Source organism: Sinocyclocheilus grahami, unplaced genomic scaffold (genome assembly GCF_001515645.1).
Source record: "Sinocyclocheilus grahami isolate Dianchi unplaced genomic scaffold, SAMN03320097.WGS_v1.1 scaffold487.1, whole genome shotgun sequence".
NCBI lineage: Eukaryota > Metazoa > Chordata > Actinopteri > Cypriniformes > Cyprinidae > Sinocyclocheilus > Sinocyclocheilus grahami.
The window spans coordinates 595662-609565 of NW_015505666.1; the positions used below are offsets into that span (position 1 = coordinate 595662).

At 35.3% G+C, this 13904-nt stretch overlaps 1 protein-coding gene across 1 annotated transcript in view; it reads left to right on the forward strand.

The window, feature by feature from the left end:
* The first annotated feature begins 1084 nt into the window (after nucleotides 1-1084).
* The window catches only part of LOC107553942 (polymerase (RNA) III (DNA directed) polypeptide B), a 27678-nt gene continuing 14858 nt past the window's right edge, over nucleotides 1085-13904 (forward strand). The window contains exons 1-15 of the mRNA XM_016236287.1: nucleotides 1085-1314; nucleotides 1415-1447; nucleotides 1926-1982; nucleotides 2155-2219; nucleotides 2540-2615; nucleotides 2741-2841; nucleotides 2954-3045; nucleotides 3194-3311; nucleotides 3423-3531; nucleotides 6203-6325; nucleotides 8808-8924; nucleotides 9095-9229; nucleotides 11404-11565; nucleotides 12775-12975; nucleotides 13218-13380. Of these exons, the coding sequence (XP_016091773.1) occupies nucleotides 1249-1314; nucleotides 1415-1447; nucleotides 1926-1982; nucleotides 2155-2219; nucleotides 2540-2615; nucleotides 2741-2841; nucleotides 2954-3045; nucleotides 3194-3311; nucleotides 3423-3531; nucleotides 6203-6325; nucleotides 8808-8924; nucleotides 9095-9229; nucleotides 11404-11565; nucleotides 12775-12975; nucleotides 13218-13380 (1618 nt within the window). The 5' untranslated portion in view covers nucleotides 1085-1248. The remainder of the gene's footprint in view (nucleotides 1315-1414; nucleotides 1448-1925; nucleotides 1983-2154; nucleotides 2220-2539; nucleotides 2616-2740; nucleotides 2842-2953; nucleotides 3046-3193; nucleotides 3312-3422; nucleotides 3532-6202; nucleotides 6326-8807; nucleotides 8925-9094; nucleotides 9230-11403; nucleotides 11566-12774; nucleotides 12976-13217; nucleotides 13381-13904) is intronic.

A 13904-nucleotide genomic window follows, 5' to 3' on the forward strand; every position in this document is an offset into this window, starting at 1 on the left:
AACCAGGGAAGGATCACTCACAAGCATCCAGCTATCGGCCGATTGCCCTAACATCAAATATATGTAAATTAATGGAACGTATGGTCATGAATAGGCTGAATCATGTGCTAGAGAGTAAAGGACTAATATCTCAATATCAAAGTGGTTTTAGGAAAGGGCGAAACACTATGGATGCAGTTTTATGTTTGGAAGACGATATCAGGAAGGCACAAATACATAAAGAGGTAGTAGTGGGAGTTTTCTTAGACATCGAAAAGGCATAAGACATGCTTTGGAAAGAAGGTATTTTAATTAAACTAGACAGATTGGGCATTAAAGGAAGAATGTATAATTGGATAATGAGTTTTTTATCTGACCGAACTATACAAGTAAGAGTAGGCTCTTCTTTTCCAAAATGCTATTTAATAGAAAATGGGACACCTACAAAGCATGTTCAAAATTCACCAATATAGATTAAGTATTTCATTTTTATGGGCACCGGCACATGTTGGGATAGAGGGAAATGAGGAAGCCGATCAAATGGCCAAGAAGGCATTAAAACAAACCGATATAGATATAAATATATCACTTAGTAAAGCAGAAATGAAAGGAATAATCAGAGGGGCTATGATTAGGAAATGGCAAAAGATGTGGGATAGGGACATAAAGGGTCGGCATCTATACAACATTCAAAAACAAGTTGGAAATGGAAGGAAAAACTTTGGAAGTAGGAAGGAGGACACAATAATATCTAGACTCCGTATTGGTCACACAGCTTAGGTTTGATGGGATTTGATAAAGTATCACTAAAGATATTACTAGGGAATAGACGAATGCAATCTAGAATTAAAGAAGAAGTGTTCAATTATCTAAAAAAGACAGGAAATATGGAAAGAATATAAATTGTAATAGTGTAGGTATATGTATATACATATAATAGTGTAGGTATATGTATATGTTTTTTTTTATTTTTTTTATTTTTTTATATAATATCCTTCTCTCTACCAAATCTGTTCACTCCACACTCCAGATCAGTAGGTGGCGGTAATGCACCTTTAAGTTGGTTTGCCAAAACCGCCAATAAACATCAGAAGAAGAAGAAGAAGTTCCTCACCGGTCTGATTTTGATGTTACACCTCACACTTTCACGTGTAGCGCAAACTTCCGCTTAGAGTGTTTTTCACTTGGCTACGGCGTGTGTGATGGTTTCCTAAATTATATGATATTATTCACATTTGCGGTTTATTACCATCACAACTAATAAGAGAAATGCTGCAGGAGGTGTTTGGGGAAATGACTCCCCAGCAGCTCGCTGCTCCCGTCGACACTGTGGAGGTGAGTGCAACGGTCATAATGCGCTATTCAAAATAGCAAACGTTATTATATTTGTTAGCTTGTTAGTAATGAAATTCCCTTATCCCCTTTTGTATTGCAGGAAAAGTGGAAGCTGCTTCCAGCCTTTTTGAAGGTAAAGTCAAATTGCCAACGTTATCATGAAAATCATCATGATAGATACAACAGCATATGGATAGTTGACATGTCGTTTCAAATACTGACAACAGCGAGACATGCTGTGCTGTTTAAAAAAATAATTTAAAACTATATTAAACATTATTGCTTGTATAATTATTATTCAAGCAACTGTATGATTGATACTTGGACTTAATTTGTCACGCCACAGGAATATTTAAGTGAACTGCAAAAAATAACTTGTTTGGTTATAAAAAAAAATGTTGATGAAAAAACGGATACAAAATGTAAATTTTTTACCAACATTTTGATGTTGAATTGGAAAGTGATGTTTGTTTTATTTGTCAGCTCTCTATACATGCTCTTTTCTTATGCATATCATGTATTCTTAACATCCAGCAAGAATTGTGCTAAATGATATTAAATTTACAGCCTCTAATGTCATATTAATGTCTTATTTTTATTTATTTATTTAGGTGAAAGGCTTAGTTAAGCAGCACATCGATTCCTTCAATTACTTCATCAATGTTGAGGTTTGTTGACTTATTTAAGCATGGTCCCAATCACAGAGTTCTCTACATATTTTGTAAATGCAATAAATTTATTGTCGGGTGTGATTTCTATGACACGAGTTTATGGTTTTGGTTACTTTTATTTTGAACCACCATAACAATTTAATATTGACATGTCTGCTAATCTCTCCAGATAAAAAAGATCATGAAGGCGAACGAGAAGATCACAAGTGATGCTGATCCAATGTGGTATCTGAAGTAAGGATATTGTTGAATTAGACATATTTGTACATCTTTAATTTAGTATGTTAAGTTAGTGTTGTTTATATACGGTTATATAATTTCTTAATGTTTTATTGATAGCCTTTAAATTAATTTCAGTACTTAAATTAAATTAGATTAATTTTTACACTTTTTTTTTAGTACTTAAGCTTATTTTTATTCAATTAGTTACCAGTTGGTTTAATATGATGATCTTATTTTATTTGATATTAGCTTTACTTCAACTACCGAAAATAATTTTTAATAGTTTCAGTTATCAATAACAACACTGCATGTTACACCTCATCTGTCCCTAGGTATCTCAATATCTATGTTGGCATGCCTGATGTAGAAGAAAGCTTTAATGTAACCAGACCAGTGTCACCACATGAGGTAACATCTTTATCTGTGGCCTAAAGAATCTTCTCATTTAAAGCAAAATGAAAAGCTTTTTGAAGAAAAAAAAAGATCAAGACGTCAGTATTTGCTTATGATGATTATGCTTTTTAAAACACTAGTGTCGTCTGAGAGATATGACGTATTCAGCCCCCATCACTGTGGACATAGAGTACACCCGAGGCAGCCAGAGAATTATTCGCAATGCTCTCCCAATCGGAAGGTACCTATGTGTGGGCTAAAAGCTTAATGTGTATATAGATATGTATATAAAACACCTCTTAATATGTGTTTTCTTTTCCCTAGCAATTTTAAATGCACTTTTTTTTTTATAGGATGCCAATAATGCTGCGAAGCTCCAACTGTGTATTGACAGGAAAGACACCGATGGAGTTCTCGAAGCTTAATGAATGTCCTCTGGATCCAGGTAGATAATCATAGAACTCCTCCGACTGTCTCGGTGATATTTGATTGTTTGTATGCCATAGTTTGATGCAGATAATCCTATCCAAAGCTCATATGTGTGGGAGCAGGTCATGGCGCACAAGCATGATACAGGATTTGTCTGTGTGCAGGTGGTTATTTCATTGTGAAAGGGCAAGAAAAGGTCATTCTCATTCAGGAACAGTTATCCAAGAACCGCATCATCGTGGAGCAAGATCGCAAAGGTGCTGTGGGAGCCTCGGTCACCAGGTGCTGGAATTTGCTCTTCTGTTTAAGTAATATTAATAAGCTTTATTTAAAATGCACATTTAACATTTTATTTGTGTGCTCATATGTCTGTCACTTGTCTCTGATTTGTAGTTCTACTCATGAGAAAAAGAGCAGAACCAACATGATTGTGAAAAAGGGCCGCTTTTACCTGAAGCACAACACCCTCTCTGAAGATGCACCTATTGCTATTATCTTTAAGGTGAGAATGTGGTTAGAAATGGTGATTTAGAGCATGATGGTTCTGTATCTTTGTCAGGTAAGTTGACAAAGAAAACTATATGTGACCCTGGACCTCAAAACCAGTCTTAAGTCGCTTGGGTATATTTGTAGCAATAGCCAAAAAAACATAGTATGGGTCAAAATTATAGATTTTTCTTTTATGCCAAAAATCATTAGAATATTAAGTAAAGATCATGTTCCATGAAGATATTTTGTAAATTTCCCTAGCATAAATATCATAACTTAATTTTTCATTAGTAATATGCATTGCTAAGAACTTCATCTGGACAACTTAAAAGGTGATTTTCTCAGTATTTAGATTTTTTGCACCCTCAGATAGGGCTGCACGATAAATCAAAATACAATCGAGTTTGCGATTCGACAGAAGCTGCGATTTTCATGCGTATCTTTCAGTGAAGCACGGTTCTGTGATCAGCAGTAAATCTCCATCCAAAGGCCAGAGGGCGCTCTCGCGCTGAAACTCCGAATACGCCTCGCAGAAGAAACCCAGAAAAATCTGCAGCTGAATAAACAGAAGATTCAACTGCTTTCATTGATTCAATGTGACTAATAAACACACGACTACGGCAATAAATGGTTTATCGGAGTTCTTATTATTATAATTTTAATTAAAATAAAGTATGTTTATAATGCAATGCCTTTATCACTGCTTAAATACTATGAAATATGTTGCGTGCCTTATTCTGTGTAAGAAGCCACATCATCTCACAAGGATTTATTTCAAACACTCGACTGACATTATGAAGTGAGTTTGGAGTAAAAATATGTTAAGTGTGGTATTTTCATTTTCACAGAGCCGTAGTTCACTGAGAAGCTATGCAAACAGCTGTCATTATCGCGAACGATTTCTTCGATTTCATAATCGCGCAATAAAATCGTATGCGATTTTATGAATTTTTTTTTTTGTTTGTTTTTTTTGCGTAACTTGTCAGTGAACTACGGCTATGTGTAGTAAATTCTGCTCCATCTGAAAGCACGTGATGATGATTTCCTGCTTATTACAGAACCCGCTTTACTGACAAAATGCGCATGACAATCGCATTTGATTAATTGTGCAGCCCTACCCTCAGATTCCAGATTTTCAAATAGTTGTATCTCTGACAAATATTGTCCTATCCTAACAAACCATACATCAATGGAAAGCTTATTTATTCAACTTTCAGATGATGTATAAATCCCAATTCCAGAAAATTGACCCTTATGACTGGTTTTGTGGTCCAGGGTCACATATACTAACTACTTGCATTTCTCATGGTTTAGGTCATTGCACAGTCCAGTATACAGCTATGAGGCCACATACTGTATCCAACCAGCAGATGGTGCACACTGACAAAAAAATACAGTGCAATGTGACTGAAAATAGTTAGACAAATTTAAAAGTATTGCTAAATTCTATTGTTTCAGTACCATTCAAAAAAATGTAGGTAATTTATTTTTTAAAGAAATTTATATTTTTTTTCAACAAGAGTGTGTTAAATGAATGAAAAATAACAGTAAAGACATTTATAGTGTTACAAAAGATTTCTATTTCAAATAAATTGTTTTTTTTTCCTATTCATCAAAGAATCCCCAAAAAAGTAATCACATTTTCTAAACTAAAATGTTAAGCAGGACAACTTTTTGCAACCTTGACAATAATATTAAATATTTCATGAGCAGCAAGCAAATATATTTTTTAAGTTACTTTAAAAATATATTTGTATATAAACTCTAATATTTAACTATTACTGCTTTTACTGTAATTGTGATAAATAAATGCGGCATTGGTGAGCATAAGACCTTAACATTTCTTACCGACGCCAAACCTAAAATGGTACTGTATCTTTAATGAAATTGCTTCAAATAGCTTTAGCTGTGACTATACATAATGTAGAATGGAAGTTGAACCGCTTTGACCCATCAGCATCTGTTGATTAATATCTATTTACTATGTCAGAGAGAGCTCACTGGTGATGTTATACTCTGATATTTTACTATTACTTGCCATTATGATATTCTAAGCATCTATTGAAATGTGTCATTGATATGATACATTTGTCATAAGTTTTTTTTTCAAGGTCTTTTCTAAAGCATTTGATAATATTTTAATTGTTTTAGCTAGATTATTGCATTTTCCTTTCTATCCATATTTAATGATGTTTCTTCTGTTCTTTGACACCGTGTTAAATATCACCTGACAGTTGAAACATTTAATTAGAGCTCAGATCAGAAAACCCAGACGCACTATGATGGATGTTTTTCCTAATTCCCTCATCCCAGGCTCTCTCTAAACATATGGGTCTGGTTGGTTAGGGACAGGGTGAGGAGTAAATCGGCTGTCGAGCTTGTTTGCTTTGCACTTGTCCATCCACAGCACATTCCACAAGGATTTCCTTTGCGACACAGCAGCCGTGCCAAACGGTGGAGACCTTTAAGCACTGTGATCCACCCAGTCCTGTTCTCACAGTCCCCTATTAGCATAAATAAATGTCATCGAGGCCAGTGGCACCGTATTCACCTTTGCATTAGAGCAGGGTCCTATTTGCGCTGTTTTTTTTTTTTTGCTGTAAATATACAAGTCTGTACTTTGTGTTTCTTATTTTACTTGAATATATACCTTATTCACTGTTAATCTCTCTGTCATTCATCAGGCCATGGGAGTGGAGAGCGATCAGGAGATAGTTCAGATGATTGGTACGGAGGAACATGTCATGGCTGCATTCGCTCCCAGTTTGGAGGAATGTCAGAAGGCCCAAATATTCACCCAAACTCAGGTACCTCTGACAAGATCTCTGCCATCATTTAAAAGAGTGGTTTGCAATGCCGGTAAATGCATAATACACACAAAACAACAATGTTAAGCTAAATGTTATTAGACGTATTAAAAAATGCATTCGATTGCATGACCACTGAATGATGCTTAAAACTTTAAAGCTTTCAAAAACCAGGTATCCCACTTTTGAGGTGTATTATCAAATGCAGAGGCACAGTTTGCTGAATCTGAGATGTATTATTCATTGCAAGACTCAACAATGGGTCAGCAAGGACCATATCTGCATCCTAGCAACCTGTGTCTGAGCGGATGTGAATGCCTGTTTACATGGTTGTGACATTGTGTGGGCCTCATCAAAGGTCTGCTAATGAGCCTACATGTGTGCACCAATTGACCAGAGCAGACCTCAATTAGATAAGATGTGTTATTAGGACTGAGAATCGGTCAAGAGTTTGAAGCTAGTTTGAAATGAAGGATTTATGACTACCAAGGGCAGCCTTGCTTATTGTATTTGAACATAAAATTTGAATGTTTATTTACTGCTAAATTTCCTGTAATATATGCATATTTCTTACCTTTTGAAAGTTTGGGGTCAGTAAGATTTTTTTTTTTTCTTGAAATAAATGAATACTTTTATTCCGCAAAGATGCATTAAACTGATCAAAAGTGACCGTAAATACAATTATAATTTTACAAACAGTTTCTATTTTAAATGCTGTTCTTTTGAACAGAATCATGAAAAAAAAGTAGTTCAAAAATATTTTCATGAAATATTGAGCAGCAACATTGAAATTTAAAATTAAATTATATTCAATACATATTGTATATTTTTATATGTATATATATATATATATATATATATATACTCTACCGTTCAAAAGTTTGGGATAAGTAAGATTTTAAATATTTTTTACCAAAGTTTCTTGTGCTCATTAAGGCTGTATTTATTTGATCAGAAATACAGAAAAGACCCTGTTATTTTGTGATTTGAATTGAATATTATTTAGGGATGCACCGATATGAAAATTTTGGCCGATACCGATAACCGATTATTCCGGAAACAGTTTTTTGCTGCTTCATGTTTTTTGGAACCTGTGATAATTTTTTCAGGATTCTTTTATGAATATTAAATAAAAAAAAAACTGCATTTATTCAAAATGGAAATCTTCTGTTACAATATGCACTACTGTTCAAAAGTTTGGAGTCCGTAAATTTTTTTCTTTTTTTTGAAAGTAATAATGAATACTTTTATTCAACAAGGATGTGTTAAATGGATAAAAAGTGATTAGTAAAGACTCCTGTTGTTAGAAAAGATTGTAATTTTAAATATATGCTGTTCTTTTTAACTTTTTATTCATAAAAGAAACCAGAAAAAGAGTATCAGTTTCCAAAAAAAAAAAAAACGGAAGCAGCACAACAGTTTCAACACTGATAATAAATCAGCATATTAGAATGATTTCTGAAGAATCATGTGACACTGAAGACTGGAGTAATGATGCTGAAAATTCAGCTTTGATCACAGAAATAAATCATATTTTAAAGTATATTAAAACAGAAAACCAATATTAGAAATTGAAATATCTCACAATATTTTTATATATATTTTTTTTTAATTTTTGATCAAATAAATAGTCTTGACGAGCACGAGACTCCATTAAAAAACATTAAAAAGCTTACTGATCCCAAACGTTTGAACGGCAGTTTATATATATATATATATGTATATATATGTATGTATGTATGTATGTGTGTGTGTTTGCGTGTGTGTGTGTGTGTATATGTGTATATATATATATATACACACACGTAATGTATACAACAATACATAATAATTTGTAAATTATTTGAATATATTATTATTCTTTTTTTTGTTTTTTGTTCTTTGTTTTTTAAGGTATTAAAATTGAGCACTGGGATGGAGGATTTTAAGTAGCCTGTATGACAACAAAACAAGATTATTGCAATGTTTTGACTTGATCAGGGAGTTGTGACATTATATCATAGCATCTAAAGTATTTCTCACAAGATAAGCTGGAAATGTTAAAAACAGTTTAGCATAACTTTTGAGTGGTACTTGTCAGTTGCACATCGTTCCATGGCTCAAAGTGGGTGGTCTAAAGGAGAAGCCTAGTCTGTGTGACCTTTGACCTCTGGAGTAGAACAATTTGCAGGCTCAGGTGTGTGTGTGTGTATGTGCATGTGTCTGCGGAGAATGGAGGAGTCCAGTTCTCTGATACCCCTTTAGAGAGCCAGTGAACCCTGCACCAGCTCGGTCACTCCAGATTAAAAAACGCTTTGATTTGATGCGTTTAATCTTATTAATTGAGGCTCTAAAAAAAATTATGCTTTTCATTCTTTATTACTTAATTCTTCATAACATACTTATGCAAAACTGAAAAGAATAGTAACACTAGTGAAGATATTTGTAAATTGTTAACGTTGCATCTTAATGACTCATCGGTGTGTACTTTGTTTCTTTTTAGGCACTTAAATACATTGGTAATAAAGTGAGGCGTCAGCGCATGTGGGGCGGCCCAAAGAAAACCAAGATGGAAGAGGCCAGAGAGCTGTTAGCCTCTACTGTCCTCACCCATGTACCTGTACGTCATTTTAAAATAAACTTTAAGTGCCTGTGCTCCCCACATCCTGAATAATTTTGCCCATGCCTTCAGTCTTCCTTTAATTGTTTTTATTCCATGATGCAGTTAAATCAGAGTATAAATAGTTTGTTGGCTGTTTGTTGGACCCGTCATGTGTTTGTGTCTCCCAGGTTAAAGAGTTTAACTTTCGAGCTAAGTGTATCTACCTCGCTGTGATGGTGCGTAGAGTGATTCTCGCTCAAGGGGACAACAAAGTGGATGATCGTGATTACTATGGAAACAAACGTCTGGAGTTGGCTGGCCAGGTATCTGGTTCTTAGAGACTTGTTATAGCACTTGCATATTGCTCTTTTGTTGATTTTGATTGCTTCCATTGTCCTCACTTGTAAGTCGCTTTGGATAAAAGCGTCTGTTAAATGACTAAATATAAATGTAAGTCTTCTATAATCTCTGCACATAATCATTCATTAATATGCATAAATTATTAGCTTTCTCCAATAAAACTACAGCAGCACATGCATAAAGTGCTCAGTTCTACAGCAGCCTTATACAGTGCCATTCCAATGTTTAGGGTTAGTAAGATTTTGTTGTTAAAAGAAATTAATACAATTTTTATTTTTTAACTTTCTATGTATCCTGAAAAAAAATGATTGTTTCCATAAAAATATTAAGCACAACTGCTTTCAACATTGATGATAATAAAACAGATATTTTACATTTTAATAATGCTTCCCAATATTACTGTTGTTACTATAACTTTAATCAAATAAATGCAGCCTTGGTGAGCAAAAGAGCCTTCTTTCAAAAACCCCAAATGGTGGTTTTTCTGCAACCCTGCTCTTCAAAATGTTGATGGGTTCAGAAATGGCATTTGGTTGGTTTGTTTAGCTCTGTTGTTCATATGAGAGAAGCAGGTTCGAATCTGGTCTGAAAAATATGTTGCACCTTTCATTACTATATCAACAAAAAGTGAAAAATGTGTTGCTCAGTGTCGCATCCTGCTCAAACCTCAGCTGCCTTTTTTGTGACTAATGTTTCTAACTGCTTGGCATCTACACATAAATTTAAGGCTCATGAAATATTCACTTTAGATTAAAGTACAATGTGCAGCTCCACTTTCCATCCATCCATCGCTCTCCTCCATCCATCTCTGTCTGTCTTTTCCATTCACACCCCCTCTAATTCTATTAAGAATGACTGACAGCCCCTCCAAGCTCAGGCCATTAATTATGATAATGCTAGTGTTTATTTATCTGTTTTTATCCAGCCATGTATTTGGGAGCTGAAATAAAGATTAGTATGCATAATGTTTGTTATTATCTCTTTTGAGATTGTCGCTCCTCTACGGCAGATTGCATATTACATCCTGGACGTGGGTGTCGTCTCGCTTGTGCGCACCGACATTTTTTGTGCTCTTGTCTAACACAACTGATCTCTTTTTCTCTCATTAGAGACACTGTTGGCCTCTTATGAAACTGATCAGAAGCCAAAACCAGCAGATACAGGCTTGGCTAGCGCCCAATCCCTCACCTTCCCTTTTGTTTCTACTCTGCTTGTCATTATAATACAGTCATTATTTTCCCAGTGCTTTGTTTCATCCACACCCCCATGCTTCTGCCTTTCCCTCCATTCCCAGCCGGCCCGCTTTTGTTGCGGGCGAGATATGTGGCAGCAACGCCCGACTGCAGCCCAGCCAAACTCAGGGATTTCTCCTCTTTATTATAATTTAGCCCGACTATGACAAAAGAATAGCCGCCTTGACTGGAGCGATTGAGCTAATCCACCAGCCCGACTGTGATAATGTAATTACCGCTGTCTTAAGTCCTTTAATTTCCCCCCGCCTGCACAGAGGTGGGGTGTGTTTATGTGTGTATGCGCTTGCTTACGTTAGTGTGTGAGCGATGCAGAGTTAGTGAGTGACAGAAACCCTTTCAGTGGGGCTTTACACGCACATGCACTCTTTCCAACACCTCCAATCTCCTTTCTCCTCATTTACAATTCCCTGACATTCAACTAATTGGCCTGGCTGGGCTGCGGAAACTTAATTTCATTATCAATTTTCTGTGAGGATGTTTATTTTTGCGTATGCAAATGTGGAGCAGAAGGGGAGGGGCTTCTATTGAAGAAAATTTGAGAATGAGAGGCCGGGTCAAATTTATCAGAGCATGGAAACACCTGTTTATTAAATCTGGGATAAGAAGATGGAGAGAGGGAGGGCTAGAGCCAGATAAAGTTAATAAAAACAAGTTATCTGGAAAAGATGGCACTTGCGATTCAATAGACTGGAGATGAAGTCATCCGTTGGCTGTCCTTTTTTTTCTTTTTTTTCTGTTGATGTGATCATTTCTGTTGTTAATGACTGGATTGTGAATATATGATGATGTGTTGTGTTTGCTAGATAATGCACAGGCTTTGTTTTAGTTAGACTGAGTTTTGTACCCATTTTAGTGAATCACACTTTGTTTCTGTGTTCCTTAAGCTCCTGTCTCTGCTGTTTGAGGATCTGTTTAAGAAGTTTAACTCGGAGCTGAAGAAGATCGCTGACCAGATCATCCCCAAACAGAGAGCAGCTCAGTTTGATGTGGTGAAGCACATGAGACAGGACCAGATCACTAACGGCATGGTTAATGCCATCTCTACTGTGAGTCCAGACACTCAACGGTCAATCTGTAACCGGTTCACAGGGCAAGACAAATCAGGAAGTGTCCACCTGAGATGCCTTTTAAACAGTATTGCTGAAGTTTCCATGTTTGTTTCACTATCCACTTCACTGCATTGATTTAACCTCTTAACTGTCACCCGTCCGCTCTGTGGGACGCCTAAGTTTACTTCACTATATTACAATTAAATCCTAATCTAATCATGACAAACTTTATATATTGTTGGAAAGGTCTAAGACTCCTAAATAGATATTTTACCACAGTTTTTTGTTAAAAATTATGTAGGAAAAGTAATGTATTAATTTATGACAAGAGTGCACCTCAAAAATCTACATCATAACAGGAGTTCTGACCTTTGTCACAAAAAGTCTTCTTCGTTGCCCTTTTCTCTATCACACTTTAGAAATCATCAGAAATGATATATCAATTGAAAACTTAAAATCTCAAAATTCATCCTTTGAAAACCATTTTAAAATCAGAAATTGCATTACCATGAAAATGGTACATCAAAATCATGTTACAAAATGTTTTCATTTATGAATTATAAAAATTTAAGTTTGGATTTGGTTGGACTTTCACGTCTATGTTCAAAAATGTGAGTGACAGTTAAGGGGATAAAAAATTTTTTTTGAATGAAATCATGTACACACTATATTTGTCTGAAAAACATTAATTTTATTTCATTAAGATTTTAAAGATCATGAAGCAAATTCAGTCTAAACTTATGACTGTTAGTCTATGTAATTCAAGATTTGCAGCACAGTGTTATTTTAGTATTTATATACTGTTGTAGTTTATATTATAATTTGAATTACCTTTATTTTTATATTTTAAGTTTTCATTTTAGTTTGTGTTTTAGTAATTTTATAGTGTTTTGTAATTCTTATTTTTTTTAATATTTCTATACAGATTTAATTTATTTTTATTTTCGTTTTAGTACTTTTAGTACTTGAACTTTCATTTAGTCGCTAAGGCAGCTTTTCCAAATTTTTTTTTTTTTGGTTGTTGTTAAGCTTAAGTTTTTCATCTTATATTCTTTATTGTACTTTAATTTCACCTGTGTATCAGTTACTGAAAAAAATTTTTTTATAACAGTTTACATTTTTTTTTACATTTTAGATTTAGTTAACAATAAAAAAAGACAAATTAAATTTAGTAAATTTAATTTTCTTTTCTTTTTTTCCCCTTAGGGGAACTGGTCCCTAAAGAGGTTTAAGATGGACAGGCAGGGTGTGACTCAGGTTCTCTCCCGCCTCTCCTTCATCTCAGCCCTGGGCATGATGACCAGGATCTCCTCTCAGTTTGAGAAAACCAGGAAGGTTAGCGGTCCCCGCTCCCTCCAGCCCTCCCAGTGGGGCATGCTGTGCCCCTCAGACACACCTGAAGGAGAGGTCAGTGTCCCTCATTTAGAGAACACCATCATCTTGTCCGCATCGTCAGTGGATGCTTAAGTGAAATTTTGAAGTATGTTCACACTACTTATTTCCATGCGGAAAAAAAGTTTACTCATTTATACCTTTTTTTTATGGAAAAGAGCAGCAATAGCCACTGGAAAACCCATATTGGTTTACCACTGATTTATTGTGTTTATAAAAGTCATTTAGAGTCTCACAGCTGTGTGATTGTTGTCTAGGCTTGTGGTCTGGTTAAAAATCTGGCTCTGATGACCCACATAACTACTGACATGGAGGACGGCCCCATCGTCAAGCTGGCCTTCAACCTGGGAGTGGAGGACATCAACCTTCTGTGTGGAGAGGAGTTGTCCTACCCCACTGTCTTCCTCGTCTTCCTCAACGGTATCTGCTCACGCAGGCAGAACAAAAGCTAAACAGCACATTCTTCCCCCTTTTATTTTTCAAGCACACAGACGGGCTACAGGTATTTGAATAATATTCAAATGAACTTCTGCTGTTCCACGACTACAAAAGGGTAGTCATTTTAATGTCATGTCACAGAAAACCCACCCCACTAATTAATTCATGTATATGTTTTTCACAGTGCTGATAAGTTATAAATTACACAGGCTGCCACTGCGGCTAATTAATTAGCAAACACAGCAGGTGTCAATGCATAAATAAATACAATCCCTCCCAAGTTAATCCACAAACATGCTTGCCTACAACAACATTGAGGCTGTGTATGCATCTGGGTGGCACCATAGTGGGCCTCTTATATTGCTCAAACAAGCCAAAACTTTTTCTTTGAAAGTGCATTAACACTGCTGTCGCACATTTACACACATAAATCTTAATTAGTTTATGGTACAGCATTTTTTTCCATTATTTTTTTTGTGTCCGTGAAAATACCTAGATTCCAATAT